Here is a 15,767-nt window from a genome sequence, read left to right as displayed (position 1 = left end):
CACCATAGAGCAGTGGTCGGCAAGCCGCGGCTCTTTACACACTTTAATGCGGCTCTTCTGTATGCCGGGCGCCCGCTCCCCTCCCTCCTCTCGGGCGGCCGCCCCAAAAGTCAGGACTCTGCAGCTAGCCTCTGTCAGTGTGCGCCCTGTGTGCAGCCCCGGCGGCCGGCTCCACACAGCTCCAGTCGGGTCATGTGGTATAGGGGGGGGCGTGACTTTCTGTGTAGCGCCGCGGCGGCGAGGCAGCATCCTCTCTCTGTCTGCCGCCCTCAGAAGAAGACTGTGCCTCCCAAATCAGTAGCGTGTCATCCGGTAGGTGTAGCAATGGCCTGGCCTGCCTGCCTCTGGAGACCCAATTTCTTTGACAGAAAAAGGAAGGGTTGGGGGGGAATGGAGGGGGGGAGGGGATGAATATGAACTATATGCCTCTGGAACTTGGAAATGAGAGATGTGGGCAGGGCCAGGGAGAGACAAATGAAAGGGGTGACTGATGGCCATCATGGAGGGGGGGATGATTATGAATTATGTACTCATATGAAAGATGTGAACTGTGAACAGGGCAAAAAGAAAGGGGTGACTGATGGCCATCATGGGAGGGGGGGGGTGGTGATTATGAATTAAGTGTGCCTAACTACAGGGAGTGCAGAATTATTAGGCAAGTTGTATTTTTGAGGATTAATTTTATTATTGAACAACAACCATGTTCTCAATGAACCCAAAAAACTCATTAATATCAAAGCTGAATATTTTTGGAAGTAGTTTTTAGTTTGTTTTTAGTTTTAGCTATTTTAGGGGGATATCTGTGTGTGCAGGTGACTATTACTGTGCATAATTATTAGGCAACTTAACAAAAAACAAATATATACCCATTTCAATTATTTATTTTTACCAGTGAAACCAATATAACATCTCAACATTCACAAATATACATTTCTGACATTCAAAAACAAAACAAAAACAAATCAGTGACCAATATAGCCACCTTTCTTTGCAAGGACACTCAAAAGCCTGCCATCCATGGATTCTGTCAGTGTTTTGATCTGTTCACCATCAACATTGCGTGCAGCAGCAACCACAGCCTCCCAGACACTGTTCAGAGAGGTGTACTGTTTTCCCTCCTTGTAAATCTCACATTTGATGATGGACCACAGGTTCTCAATGGGGTTCAGATCAGGTGAACAAGGAGGCCATGTCATTAGATTTTCTTCTTTTATACCCTTTCTTGCCAGCCACGCTGTGGAGTACTTGGACGCGTGTGATGGAGCATTGTCCTGCATGAAAATCATGTTTTTCTTGAAGGATGCAGACTTCTTCCTGTACCACTGCTTGAAGAAGGTGTCTTCCAGAAACTGGCAGTAGGACTGGGAGTTGAGCTTGACTCCATCCTCAACCCGAAAAGGCCCCACAAGCTCATCTTTGATGATACCAGCCCAAACCAGTACTCCACCTCCACCTTGCTGGCGTCTGAGTCGGACTGGAGCTCTCTGCCCTTTACCAATCCAGCCACGGGCCCATCCATCTGGCCCATCAAGACTCACTCTCATTTCATCAGTCCATAAAACCTTAGAAAAATCAGTCTTGAGATATTTCTTGGCCCAGTCTTGACGTTTCAGCTTGTGTGTCTTGTTCAGTGGTGGTCGTCTTTCAGCCTTTCTTACCTTGGCCATGTCTCTGAGTATTGCACACCTTGTGCTTTTGGGCACTCCAGTGATGTTGCAGCTCTGAAATATGGCCAAACTGGTGGCAAGTGGCATCTTGGCAGCTGCACGCTTGACTTTTCTCAGTTCATGGGCAGTTATTTTGCGCCTTGGTTTTTCCACACGCTTCTTGCGACCCTGTTGACTATTTTGAATGAAACGCTTGATTGTTCGATGATCACGCTTCAGAAGCTTTGCAATTTTAAGAGTGCTGCATCCCTCTGCAAGATATCTCACTATTTTTGACTTTTCTGAGCCTGTCAAGTCCTTCTTTTGACCCATTTTTCCAAAGGAAAGTTGCCTAATAATTATGCACACCTAATATAGGGTGTTGATGTCATTAGACCACACCCCTTCTCATTACAGAGATGCACATCACCTAATATGCTTAATTGGTAGTAGGCTTTCGAGCCTATACAGCTTGGAGTAAGACAACATGCATAAAGAGGATGATGTGGTCAAAATACTCATTTGCCTAATAATTCTGCATGCAGTGTATGGAAATGAGAGATGTGAACAGGGCAGGGTAAAAAGAAAGGTGTGATGGCCATCATGGAGGGGGGGAGATGTGACATGAGGGGGGAGAAATGTGACATGAGGGGGAGAAATGTGACATGAGGGGAGAAATGTGACATGGAGGGGCAGAAATGTGACATGAGGGGAGAAATGTGACATTGTGGGATTGACATAAAAAGGGATGATGTGAAAAGGGGTGTGTGGACATAAAATTGCGGAATATCGTAATCTAGGAGCCAGCAAAATAAGTTAGTGGCCAGGTTCTGAGGTCAATATATAACAGTACCAGTGAGGACTATTTGAGTGTGTTTTCACATACTTTTATATGTACTTTTTTAGTTGTATCTTGATTTTTATTTCATTTTATGTTGTCATTTTTTACTTTTATTCAACTTGACTGCAGAGCCAGTGCAATGTGTGCATGCCTGTTTTATTACTTTTACTTCTTGCCTACTGTTTGGGTGTATCCATCAAGGTAGAGAACCCTGCTTAAAATATCCATGATGAGCCCCACTAATTTTATAATACTATTTACACACACATAAGATGCCATATATGCGTCATCCACAGATAAATACCAGTGCGTCATCCACAGATCCCCCATAACAGTGCGTCATCCACAGATAAATACCAGTGCGTCTTCCACAGATAAATAACAGTGCGTCATCCAATATTCTCAATAAAAACTTATTGAAACTAAAAACAGTGTACCATCCTATGTATTTTCGGTTTAAAAAATGTGGCTCTCAAAATAAATTTCAATCGTGGTTTTGGCGAGATTTGGCTCAGTTGAAAAAAAAGGTTGCCCACCACTGCCATAGAGCAAAGTGTGCAGATACTGCATATGTTTGGAAAATGTAATAAAAAGTTTGTGAAAGAAAAAAAAAGAAAACCTCCCTGAAATGAGAAGTGCACCTCCCTGAAATGAGTTTTTGCAGGTTGGGATGTCTGCTGTACTGTTATGGCCTATGTGGCTGGCACTGTAAAGGGTCATGAGGGTGGCATTGTTATGGGGCATTTGGCTGTTTTGTTATTGGAACTGTGGCTGACAACTTGTGGAAAGATTGTCAACTGGCACGGTGATGGAGGCACTGTGGTTAACATCTTTATGGGTGCTTTGTGTGTGTGTATTTGTGCATCCCCCACAACTAAGTCAAACCTGGAGTTTTTCTGTACAGTTAATTATTAAAACCCACATTCTGACTCGGACACAAAACTGTTTTTTTTTATTTAATTTATTTCATTCTTCCCTAAGCAGTTTTTGCAGTTGACTCCACATTATAGGTGTTCATCCCAGCTGAATTTAACATCAAGAGCTTTCATTTTCTGCTGGTAAATTATATCCATATATTCCTTTTGTTTCTGTGTGAAATGGTTCTTCCAGTCACCAATGATTCCTAATTAAAAAAAATAAATAGCTATTATCAGCAACTCATTATCAAGCTTCACCGAAATGTCAGTTTTATAATATAGAAAGCTCTAGCATATGGATATTCAAGTTGCCAGATCTGCACGTTCAGCTTAGTTTGCTTATTGTTAAGAAATAGCGCCACCCTTTGACTATTGCTGGTATTGCAGCTAATCTTATTCTGAATTATTTTTTTAAATCTCATACAACCCTGACAAATGTAAAAATGTATCAGAAGGCTGGAAACTAGTGATGATCGAGCATGCTCGGCCGAACACCAGTTCGGCTCGAGCATCTCGATGCTTGGCACATGGCAGTATTCGGCAATGCTCGAGTGTCCGCCCCGCTCGAGTGTCCGCTACGCAGCCAACAAACGTGCAGATAATTACTGCCCTCACTGTAATGCCGTAGCCATGTTGGCTACTGGCATTACAGTGATTGTCTGGCCGGAACACGTCATCTGATGCTATATAGCGCACGATGACATGCATTCAGCTCAGTATTAGTCAGGGAGAGCTGGAGAGCAGAAGACAGTGTAAGGAGTGATACTGTATACAAATATGACCCAAAAGTCATTTTAAGGACTATTGTTGTGTGTGGCAGCAGCAATGTATATTTTTAGCTCAACCTGCACTAAATTTCTAAAACTTTACAGACCCAAAAGTCCTTTTAAGGACTATTGTGTGTGGCAGCAATATCTATTTTTAGCGCATCCTGCACTAAATAGCGTACAATAATTAGGCAGCTGCAGACAGCGACATTAGCTGCGCCACATCTCCAGTGTAATGTGTGCGCATACAAAAAAAATCTGTGACATCCAGTGCACTTTTTCCGGTAAACACGGTCCACTGCAGACAGTGACATTAGCTGCGCCACATCTCCTGTGTAAAGTGTGCGCATCCAAAAAATATCTGTGACATCCAGTGTACTTTTTCTGTAGGCAGTGTCCGCTGCGGACAGTGACATTAGCTGCGCCACATCTGCAGTGTAACGTGTGCGCATCCAAAAAATATCAGTGACATCCAGTGTACTTTTTCCGTAGACGGTGTCCGCTGCGGACAGTGACATTAGCTGCGCCACATCTCCAGTGTAAAGTGTGCACATCCAAAAAAATATCTGTTACATCCAGTGTACTTTTTCAATAGACGGTGTCCGCTTCTGACACTGACATTACCAGTGCCACATCTGCAGTGTAATGTGTGTGCTGAAAAAAATTATCTGTGGCATACAGTGTCCTTTTTCCGTAGACGGTGTCCGCTGCAGAAAATGACATTAGCTGCACCAAAACTCCAGTGTAAAGTGTGCGCATCCCAAAAAATGTCTATGACATCCAGTGTACTTTTTCCATAGATGGTGTCCGCTGCAGACAGTGACATTAGCTGCGCCACATATCCAGTGTAAAGTGTGCGCGTCCAAAAAATATCTGTGACATCCAGCATACTTTTTCCATAGACAGTGTCCGCTGCGGACAGTGACATTAGCTGCGCCACATTTCCAGTGTAAAGTGTGCGCCTTTTCAAAAAATATCTGTGACATCCAGTGTACTTTTTCCGTAGACGGTGGCCGCTGCGGACAGTGACATTAGCTGCACCACATCTGTAGTGTAAAGTGTGTGCATCCAAAAAATATCTGTGACATACAGTGTACTTTTTCAATAGACAGTGTCCGCTTCTGACAGTGACATAACCAGTGGCACATCTGCAGTGTAACGTGTGCGCTGAAAAAATTTATCTATGACATAAAGTGTTCTTTTTCTGTAGGCGGTGCCCACTGCGTACAGTGACATCAGCTGCGCCACATTTCCAGTGTAAAGTGTGCGCATCCAAAAAGTATCTGACTTCCAATGTACTTTTTTCATAGACGATGTCCGCTGCGGACAGTGATATTAGCTGCGCCACATCTGTGTAAAGTTTGTGACATATCTGTGACATACAGTGTACTTTTTTGCGTAGACGCTGCAGACAGTGACATTACCAGTGGTACCTCTCCTGTATAATGTTTCCTCATCCCAAATACGCTGGTGACAGCATTGACATTATCTGCGGGATATCTCCTGTGTGACGTTTCCACATCCCAAATACCTTTTTTCATTTGTTTGCGCATACACTTCCAAATCCTACGCTACTGTATGTGTGACAGACTTTCAATCATATATAACATTTAATATGAAGAAGGCAAGCAGTAAGGGAAGTGATGCTGATGGTGCACGCAGAGGCCGTGGCCCTGGGCACGGTAAAACTGTGCCTGCTGCAAGAGCACAAGAAACACAATCATCCACGATACCTAGCTTCATGTCCCAGTTTGCAGGGCGGCACAGGACACCAGTCTTGAAGTCTGACCAGTGCGACCACGTGGTCGGTTGGATTGCAGCAGATAATGCTTCCAGTCGGTTAGGCACCACCCTGTCTTTCACCAAGTCCAGTCTCAGTAGCCAAGAGTCTGCTCAACCCAATCCTCACCCTGATCCTCCTTCCTCCCACCATGGAGAGTCTGGCCAAACAAGTGATCCCACACTCGGATATTCCCTGGAGCTCTTTTCAGCGCCATTCCTTGATTTGGTCCTCTCTCCAAGCACGTTTGAAGAGGGACAGATCTTTTGCCCTGATTCCCAAACTCTTGAGCATCCACAATCACAAGAAGTTGACGGTGGGGAACGGCAATTACTGTTTAATGGGGTGGATGATGATGAGACACAGTTGCCAATAACTCAACGGTAATTAATGTCTCAAGACGTTGATGAAGAGGATGAGACACAGTTGTCAATCACTGAGATAGTGGTTAGGTCAACAAGTCAGGAGGATGAGCAGAGTGAGGAAGTGTTAGAGGAGGCGGTGGACGATGAAGTCACTGACCCAACCTGGGAAGGTGCAAAGCCGAGCGAGGACAGCAGTACAGAGGGGGAGGGATCTGCTGCACCGCAACAGGCTGGAAGAGGCAGTGGGGTGGCAAAAGGAAGAAGGCGGGCCACACCAAACAGGCCCGCAACTGTTCTACGGAGCACCCCCTTGCGGAAATCTCCTTTGCCAAGGGTTAGGTGTTCCGCAGTATGGCGCTTTTTTGAGGAAAGTGCGGACGATAAAAGAATAGTAGTTTGCAACCTGTGCCGTACCAAAATGAGCCGGGGCGTGAACACTAGCATTCTCACCACAACCAGCATGATCTGCCACATGGCATTTAAACACCGTAATAAGTGGAACGAACACCTGGGTCCACAATCTGTGTCTGCGGGTAACACCACTGCCTCCTCTTCCCCTGTATTACATGCTGGACAATTCCCTGTCGAAGGCGCAGGCCCGGATGCCTCCCGCCCTGCACCTGGACCTTTGCAAGCACCCTCAGCGACCACATCCACTTCCATGTCCCAGCGCAGCGTCCAAATGTCCTTACTCCAGGCATTTGAATGCAAGCGCAAATACCCAGCCACCCACCCACAGGCTATAGCACTAAATGCGCAGCTTTCCAAATTACTGGCCCTGGAAATGTTGCCATTTAGGCTTGTGGACACTGAGGCCTTCTGCAGCCTGATGTCGGCGGCTGTCCAACGTTACGCAGTCCCGAGCCGCCACTATTTTTCACGGTGCGCCATCCCCGCCTTACACCAGAATGTGTCCCGTATCATCACCCATGCCCTGACCAAGGCAGTTATTGGGAAGGTCCACTTAACGACTGACACATGGACAAGTGCTTGTGGCCAGGGACGTTACATTTCCCTGACATCACACTGGGTGAATGTTGTGGAGGCCGGGAGCGAGTCATACCCTGGGATGGCACAGGTGCTACTGAAGCCAAGGATTGCGGGCCCTAATTCCATCAGGGTTTCCGCCACCACCTACGTTAGTGGCTCCAACCCCCACTTCTCCTCCTCCGCCTCCTCCTCCACTTCCACCTCCGAATTATCCACGTGCAGCACCAGTCAGTCATCAGTCGGGAGCTGGAAGCAGTGTAGCACTGCAGCGGGGAAGCGACAACAGGCCGTGCTGAAGCTGATATGCTTAGGGGACAAACAGCACACCGCCGCAGAGCTGTGGCAGGGGATAAGAGACCAGACTGAGCTGTGGCTCTCGCCACTCAACCTACAACCAGGCATGGTTGTGTCTGATAATGGCCGTAACTTGGTGGCGGCTTTGGAGCTCGGGAAGCTCACACACATCCCATGCCTAGCCCACGTCTTAAACTTAGTGGTTCAGCAGTTTCTCAAAACCTACCCCAATTTTCCTGAGCTACCGGTGAAGGTGCCCCTCGTGTGTGCACATTTCCGAAAGTCATCGACACCTTCAGCCGGTCTGTCAACGCTGCAGCAGCACTTGAAATGCCCAGCTCACCGGCTGTTGTGCAACATGATCATGGGCTGGAACTCTACCTTTCCACATGTTGGTCAGGCTTAGTGGAATACTGGAATACCAGCTGCAACATGGTCGTCGCCTTTCCAGTCAGCTTCCGCTATTCACAAGCGAGGAGTGGGCATGGATGTCTGACCTCTGTGAGGTTTTAAGAAACTTTGAGGAATCAAAACAGATGATGAGCGGCAATAACGCTATTATCAGCGTAACCATCCCACTTCTGTGTCTACTCAAACTCTCTCTGCTCACAATTAAGGACGACGCTTTGTATGTGGAAGAGGTGGAAATGGGGGAAGACATTACACAGGGTGACAACCAGACCACCCTCAGTTCATCTTCTCAGTGCGAATTGGACGATGAAGAGGAGGAGGAGCAGGAGCCGGTTGCTTCCGCTACAGAGGGTAGTACCCATGGAAGTTTAATTCCACCTGTTCTGCGTGGGTCGGCAGAAGAAGAGGATGAGGAGATTGAGAGTGATCCTCCTGATGACGACAGGTAAGTCTTGCCTGTTGGTACTCTGGCACACATGGCTGACTTCATGTTAGGCTGCCTTTCCCGCGACCCGCGCATTATATGCATTTTAGACAACACGGATTACTGGTTGTTCATCCTTCTCGACCCCCGCTACAAAGAGAACTTCTCATCTATCCTTCCTCTAGTGGATAGGATGAGCAAAACGGTGCAATACCAGAAGATCCTTGTTGAAAAATTGCTCCAAAAATTTCCATCTGACAACGCTGGCTGCAGAGTACGTAGTTCCTTGGCCAACCGACGAGGGGAGACACACAGCAGTTCCAAAAGAGGCAGGGCAACACTCTCCAAAGCCTGGGACAGTTTCATGACACCCCGCCAGCACCCTCACCCTGATGCGAGGCATAGTGTCACAAGGAGGGAAACATTTTGGAAGATGAAGGAGTACATAGCAGACCGTGTCAGCGTCCTCTATGATCCCTCAGTGCCTTACAACTACTAGGTGTCCAAGCTGGAACAAACTGGCGCTCTACGCCTTGGAGGTGCTGGCCTGCCCTGCCGCCAGCGTTTTGTCTGAGCGGGTATTTAGTGCTGCTGGTGGCATTATAACAGATAAGCATATCCGCCTGTCAACTGAAAATGCTGACAGGATGACTCTTATAAAAATGAACAAGGCCTGGATTGACTATGACTTCTCGACTCCACTAGAGGAAAGCTGATGAACATAACGCCACTTTAAATGTGTTGTTTATAATGTACTGAATACACTGTATTCCCATGCACCTCTTCCACCACAAACAAGGGTATATGGTTAAATCCTCCTTTTCTCGTCCTCCGTCTCCTCTTCCATCATATCAACATGCTTATTCGTCGCATATAATGCCCTCGCATATAATGCCCTCGCATATAATGTTTTACAGGGTCAGCTCAGCTGCAGGCCCTCGTATATAATTTTTTAGAGGGTCAGCTCACCAGCAGGCCCTCACCTAATTATACCTAATAGGTAATTTGCACGCATGCTACCTTGCTTGGATGTGGTAGCTGTAGGCGTTTCTCAGGCTCACTCTCGGGAATCCAACCCTGATTCCCCGTTACCCCTGTGGTCACCATGGTTTGCGCTGAAAATAACATCGAAAGTTGATAGGGCAGACATTTGAATGGATCGTCGCCGTCACGGGGATGTGCGATCGGACCCAGGTTATCTAGAGTCACCAAAGTGGCAGCAGGCCCTCGTCCCTAATGTTTTAGAAGGTCAGATCAGCAGGCTCTTGCTCCAAATGTTTTTGAGGGTCACCAGCAGGCCATCAATCATAATTTTTCAAGGCTGTGTATGATGCCCTCCTCTATGTGTAACAAGGGGTATATTGGAGTGCCGGTTCCTTGTAATTTTTGGCAGCCCTTTCACTTAGGCTTTATGAGTGTAGTCCCACTACATGAACAATTGTACCATAATGTGAATGAGGCCCTCCTGTATGTGATATACAGGTTGTATCGGAGTGCCTCTTCCTTGTAATTTCTGGCAGCACTTGCACTTTATATACAAGTAAATATTCAGGAAAGAATGTTTCCTAACAGTTTTTCCTCTAAAATCGATTTTATCTTCGGTTTTGTTAGTATTATTGTCAGTCAGTAAAAGTGGCATACTACACGGACAACACCGTTCCCAGCAGCGACCTGGGAGTCCAAGATGCATCCAAACATCCTCACCATGCTGTTCCCGAACCATTTCGGTGGTGTTTTCCATCAATTTCTGACCTTTTCCTATGAACCAGGCACCCTCCCCTCGCTAAAGCAGGGGGTGCCTGGTTTAATGTTCGGGTTCTCCCATTGACTTCCATTATACTCGGTTGCTCGGTAGAGCACCCGAGCATCTCTATGTGTTCAGCCAGAACAGCCGAGCACTATGGTGCTCGATCAACACTACTGGAAACCTTTTTAATTTTTCTGTGGGAAGAAAGGAACAACTTGTCCATGTTGAAGCCATAGATAACTGCCAGTGGAGTTGTAATACATTGCTACTTATGTGCTCTTTACCTTTTCTCATAAAATTGTTGTTTTTAGTATCTATGACGTAGTCTGGAACCAGACTGTTGTTGGACATACTGTTGTTTTTCATGCTTTTGAAGCTGGAGTGCTCCACCACTAAGTCAATAGCTTGTTCTTCTAGCTCTTTTTCAAGGAATGTACAAATTTTCTTGATAGTTCCTCTGTGGTCCTGGAACAGAAAAAGTACCTTTACTACCTGGGACAATTAGTTTTACCCTTTTGACACAAAACAAATAAAACTTGAATAATGCAATTTACTAAATTCTATAAACAAATGGATGAAAATAGACATGCGGTATATTGTCAAAATGCCTTCCATACCTTCCCTTGTAGATTGTAAGCTCTGGAACTCCTCTCGATGAACAGCACCATGGAATTAATGGTGCTTTCAAAAAATAATAAAACTTTCCTGTAATTTTGCATAAGCATAATTTAATTTAAAAAACCTACAATTTTATACAATTTATATAAAAATATATATATAAAAAAATATATACAATATACAAAAGTAAGGTCAGAAGCAGAGCCTCTGGATGACAATACACCAATGTGCAGAGAGTCATTAAATTGGAAAACAAATCTCAACTTTAAGGGAATTCATAGATTTGTTTTTTACTGATTTAAACCAGATACTGACATATATTACTTTTTAATGTTTTTGTTTTCTTCTGATTGTAGATTTCTTTATTTGTACATGATTATGGGGGCAGCCATCTTGCCTGAGCTGCTTCTTTGCTAACAGCTGCCACATGCAAATAGGAAACAGTTGTCCAGGGATGGCTCATTGACTTCTATGGAAAAGTGTTTTGTGAGTGGTGGATCCTGTGCTATCTGGCTCCAGGACAGAGCAGAGAATGATAACCAATATACACTCAATGATAAAAAAAAATTACCCACCCAAATAGAAATGTCAGATTGCTGCAAAATTTGGCATGTTATTTTATCTCAAGCAGATATGTGAATGATTATTGGTGTGGTCTGATTAGACACTGGATCTTGCTACAAGAGGACGCACAAGTGCTTACCCCGCTGCCCTCTTGTGAGAGATTGTTGACTGCTAAACATGCTTATATGACACACACAGAGACATTTTGCCCAGTTGGCAGACTTTGAGTAGGGCATATCATTGGACTGAGAGAAGCAGGATGGTCGTTTCGACAAACTGCCCACCATCTAGGCCGTTCTGACCAATCTGTTAGGAGGTGTTTGGGAGCAGTGGTTACATGAGGGCATAAACAGTGAATAGGCTCGGACGGCCCAGACAGACCACTAGTAAAGAGGATTGTTTGACAAGCACACGTCGCTCCCACAGTGTTCTTGTTCACCATCCAAAGGTGGCACCTTCATTACTCTGTCTCTGCCCACACCATTTCCAGGCACTTAGAAGGAAATTTGGCGTCACTGTTCCAATTATGTGTTCTGGCAAGCTTCAGTTGCGTTTGTTTGCACTGGTATAGTGAATGAGAAAACTGGACTGCTAGGGGGTAGAGCCATATCTTATTTAGCGACAAATTAAGATTCTGTTTGAGACCCACAGCCATCGCGTTTAAGTATGAAGGCCTTTTGGTCATTGTCATACTGAAGAGGATGGGAGTGGTGACTGAGGCAACAAGGGTGGTTGTAGTCCTCAGGGTGGCTGATTTTACTCCAACTCTCCCTCAGGTCAAGCAGACAGTGAATGCAGGAATGTTTCCCTAGGGTTACGCACTGATTTTGTGGGGTCTCATGCCCAGTTGTAGCTGGGGTGACCTTGATGCCAGAATATGCAGTGGGATGCACGTAAGAGAACAGAAGGAGGATGAAAATTATCAGGGATAGAGACCACAGACCAGGCTGGCTTTATTATGGCAAAACGAAGGCTCTAGATAATAGGAGGTTAGGAGGTCAACCTGTTATGGCTCTTGTTCCTGTACTTTTAATATATACCGAATAAAACTTAGATTTTAACAGCGGACAACAGTGCTGGAGGATTTAATTTTTTCTTCTTCTCCTATTTCAAGTTTCCTGATCCGAGAACTCCACGCAGGTCTCTTGCTAGATGAGGGTGAGCTTATGAACTTTTTTGTATAATAGGAGTCACAATACAAATACCTGCAGCAGGCAGAGTTCTTCAGAGTACTTCACAGAGTAGGCTTTTTCTGAACAGGCTGTATATAGAAAGTGGCAATGTTGGTAGTAATCCTCCCTGACTCTCTCTATGTACAAAAAACAGCAATCTTCACAAAAGACCACAGGCGTGCAATTATCAGAATTTATCTGCAATGTCCAGTCTGCAGGATGCAGTCCTAGATTGAATGGACAGATCTCAGAAGTGTGTCAGGTGCCAGATGAAATATACCCATACCATTGTCAGTAAAATCAAAAATCATAATCGTGAGACCAGCCCATATATACCCAGGTCCCTCTGTCTGGCCATAATCAATGAATCTGTAGCACGGTGAGCAATGGCAGTAGCTCCATACAGTGGAGGTTATAGCTGCCCTCTGCTCCTCTGATGAGCAGGCGGTTATCGAGAAGGAAAGGTCTCTTCCCGATAATTGCCCACTCGCCCAGCACATGTAAATACACCTTAAGTTAAATCCCCTACTGTACAGAACAATAAAGCAATAAATGTTTTTTACTGAAACCAATGGGCTGTTTATTTAATGTGCAGACATGTTGGGTCTGCCAGAGCAAGAGACCTTCTTGGTAGCTGGTTTCTACTATGGTCAATAGATGGGACACCCAAATGACAGCCCACCCTCTCTTAACTCATTAAAAGGGTTTTCCGATTTTTGTTTTTTACTGATGACCTATCCTCTGTGTGGGGGTTTGCTCTGATAGGCAGGTTAGCGGACGCAGTATAGAGGCAACAACAAAGTCTTTAAATTAAACAGTTCAGTGTTTATTCACACATTAAGTAAATGACAAAACAAAAAGTCAGTTTCAAGGAAAACAGTCACCTTGTGATTCTGGTGTTCATTCACACCATGCAGCAAAGAAGTCCTTGGACAAAGCAGAATCCACCTGCTTTCACACCAACAAGGTAGCAGGCCTTAATCCAGGCCCAAACTCCCAGGTCCCAACACAGAGACTGACATAGCTCCACTGTCAGAGAGGAGTAATCCACACCACCTGACAGTGCTGCTTGTGTTTTATAGCCTAAAACCAAGACCCGGCCTGGAACGTGGGGAGTAGTCACCCACCCAGCACTTTGACTACTCCCAGTAAGAGCCGTCCTGGATCAACTATTACAGCCATACTAAATAGCAACGTGTCAAACAGCAACTGCTGCTAACACATGAAACCGGCTCTTACTTTACCGAGACCAGGAACCTCGGTGACACATATCTATCATCCACGATCATCCCTTGAACCCTCCTACATACCTCCCCCCTTTGTTCAACCCTGAGACAGGGTATCCGCATTTCATTGCAACCGGCCTGCCCTGTGTTCCACCGAAAATGTAAGATTTTGTAGAGAGAGAAACCATAGGGTAACCCGGGCATTTCTGTCCTTGGCCTGGCTCATCCATTTAAGAGGGGAGTGGTCAGTCACCAGGCCCAACTTTCTCCCCAACAAATAATAGCGGAGAGACTCTAGTGCCCACTTGATAGCCAGGCACTCTCTCTCCACTATACTGTACCTGGTCTCGGGTGGGGTGAGCTTACAGCTGAGGAAGACAATGGGATGCTCCTCCCCGTTAACTTCCTGAGACAGTACAGCACCGAGGCCTACCTCGGAGGCATCGGTGTGTACTATAAACTCCCTTTTGAAATCGGGCGTCACAAAAACCGGGGACCCACACAGGGCCGACTTCAAAGCGGAGAAAGCCTCTTCCGCTTGATCATCCCAGTGGACCACCACTGACTTGCGTCCCTTCAAGAGCCCTGTCAATGGTGCGGCCACCGTTGCAAAGTGGGGGACAAACCTCATATAATATCCCACCATTCCCAGGAACGACTTTACTTGCCTAGTAGTGACAGGTCGGGGCCAATTCCATATCGCCTCTATTTTGTTCACTTGGGATTTGATGACTCCACACCCAATTACATACCCCAGGTATTTAGTCTCCTCTAACCCTATTGCACATTTTTTTAAGTTAGCTGTTAGTCCAGCCTTTCGAAGGGAGTCCACTACAGCCTGTACTTTTGGTAGGTGACTTTCCCAGTCGGTACTGTGAATGACAATATTGTCCAGGTAAGCCGAAGAGTACCAACGATGTGGACGCACAATGTCCATGAGCCGTTGAAAAGTGGCAGGGGCGCCATGCAGACCAAAGGGTAACACCTTATATTGGTACAGCCCTTCTGGTGTGATAAAGGTGGTTTTCTCTTTGGCAGCCTCCATCAATGGTACCTGCCAGTACCTCCCTTTGGTGGGGTCCAAAACAGAAAAATACCAGGTTTGGCCTAACCTCTCAATAAGCTCATCAACCCGAGGCATGGGATATGCATCAAATTTAGAAATTTCATTTAGTTTGCACAAATTGTTACAGAACCGTAACGTCCCGTCCGGCTTGGGTAATATGACTATTGGACTGGTCAATTCACTTTTCGACTCCTCAATGACGTCTAGTTGTAGCATTAGCTGCAATTCTTTCGAGATGGCTTGTCGCCGAGACTTGGGTACCCGGTATGGTTTCAACCGCACTCTGGCCTGAGGCTCAGTGACAATGTCATGTTGGATGGTAAAAGTGCGTCCAGGGAGGTCTGAGAACGCATCCGTGTTCCTGTTAATGAACTCCCTGGCCTCTTGAGTCTGTTTAGAGGTAAGGCTGTCAGCAATCTTCACTGTGGCAACTGCTTCCCTTGTATCAGACCGTGGAGCTGGAAACTCTTCCCCTAGAAAACTCGGCCGCGGGATTTCGTCCGTACTAGTCTCCCTATCTTTCCAAGGTTTAAGAAATTTCACATGGTACATCTGCTCCGGCTTTCGCTGCCCTGGCTGGTGTACCTTGTAGTTTACCTCACCAACTTTTTCGAGTACTTCAGAGGGTCCCTGCCACCTAGCTAAGAACTTACTGTCCACCGTCGGTACCAGGACGAAAACCCGATCTCCCGGGTTAAAGATCCGGACCCAAGCTTGCCGATTATAGACCCTACTCTTGGCTTGCTGGGCTTTCTCCATATGTTCCCTAACAAGCGGCAACACTGTCTCCATCCGCTTTTGCATCTGAGTGACATATTCAATTACACATTTATACGGTGTGGATTGTTGTTCCAACGCTTCTTTGGCTATGTCCAACAGACTGCGAGGATGTCGGCCATATAGCAGTTCGAAGGGCGAGAACCCAGTAGAGGCCTGGGG

At 46.0% G+C, this 15,767-nt stretch overlaps 1 protein-coding gene across 3 annotated transcripts in view; it reads right to left on the bottom strand.

Annotated features, from left to right (window-relative positions):
• Positions 1-3,439: 3,439 nt before the first annotated feature.
• Positions 3,440-15,767, bottom strand: part of LOC120986920 (sulfotransferase 2B1-like) — a 64,645-nt gene continuing 52,317 nt past the window's right edge. For all 3 annotated transcript variants that reach the window (XM_040415603.1, XM_040415602.1, XM_040415601.1), the window contains exons 6-7: positions 10,467-10,647; positions 3,440-3,610 (exon numbers count right to left, since the gene is read on the bottom strand). In XM_040415603.1, coding sequence (XP_040271537.1) covers positions 3,492-3,610; positions 10,467-10,647 — 300 coding nt within the window. In that variant the 3' untranslated portion in view covers positions 3,440-3,491. The remainder of the gene's footprint in view (positions 3,611-10,466; positions 10,648-15,767) is intronic.

This window comes from Bufo bufo, chromosome 1 (assembly GCF_905171765.1).
Source record: "Bufo bufo chromosome 1, aBufBuf1.1, whole genome shotgun sequence".
NCBI classification, from domain to species: domain Eukaryota; kingdom Metazoa; phylum Chordata; class Amphibia; order Anura; family Bufonidae; genus Bufo; species Bufo bufo.
The sequence above is the reverse complement of the archived record's forward strand: the minus strand, read 5'-3'. Positions and strand labels throughout refer to the sequence as shown.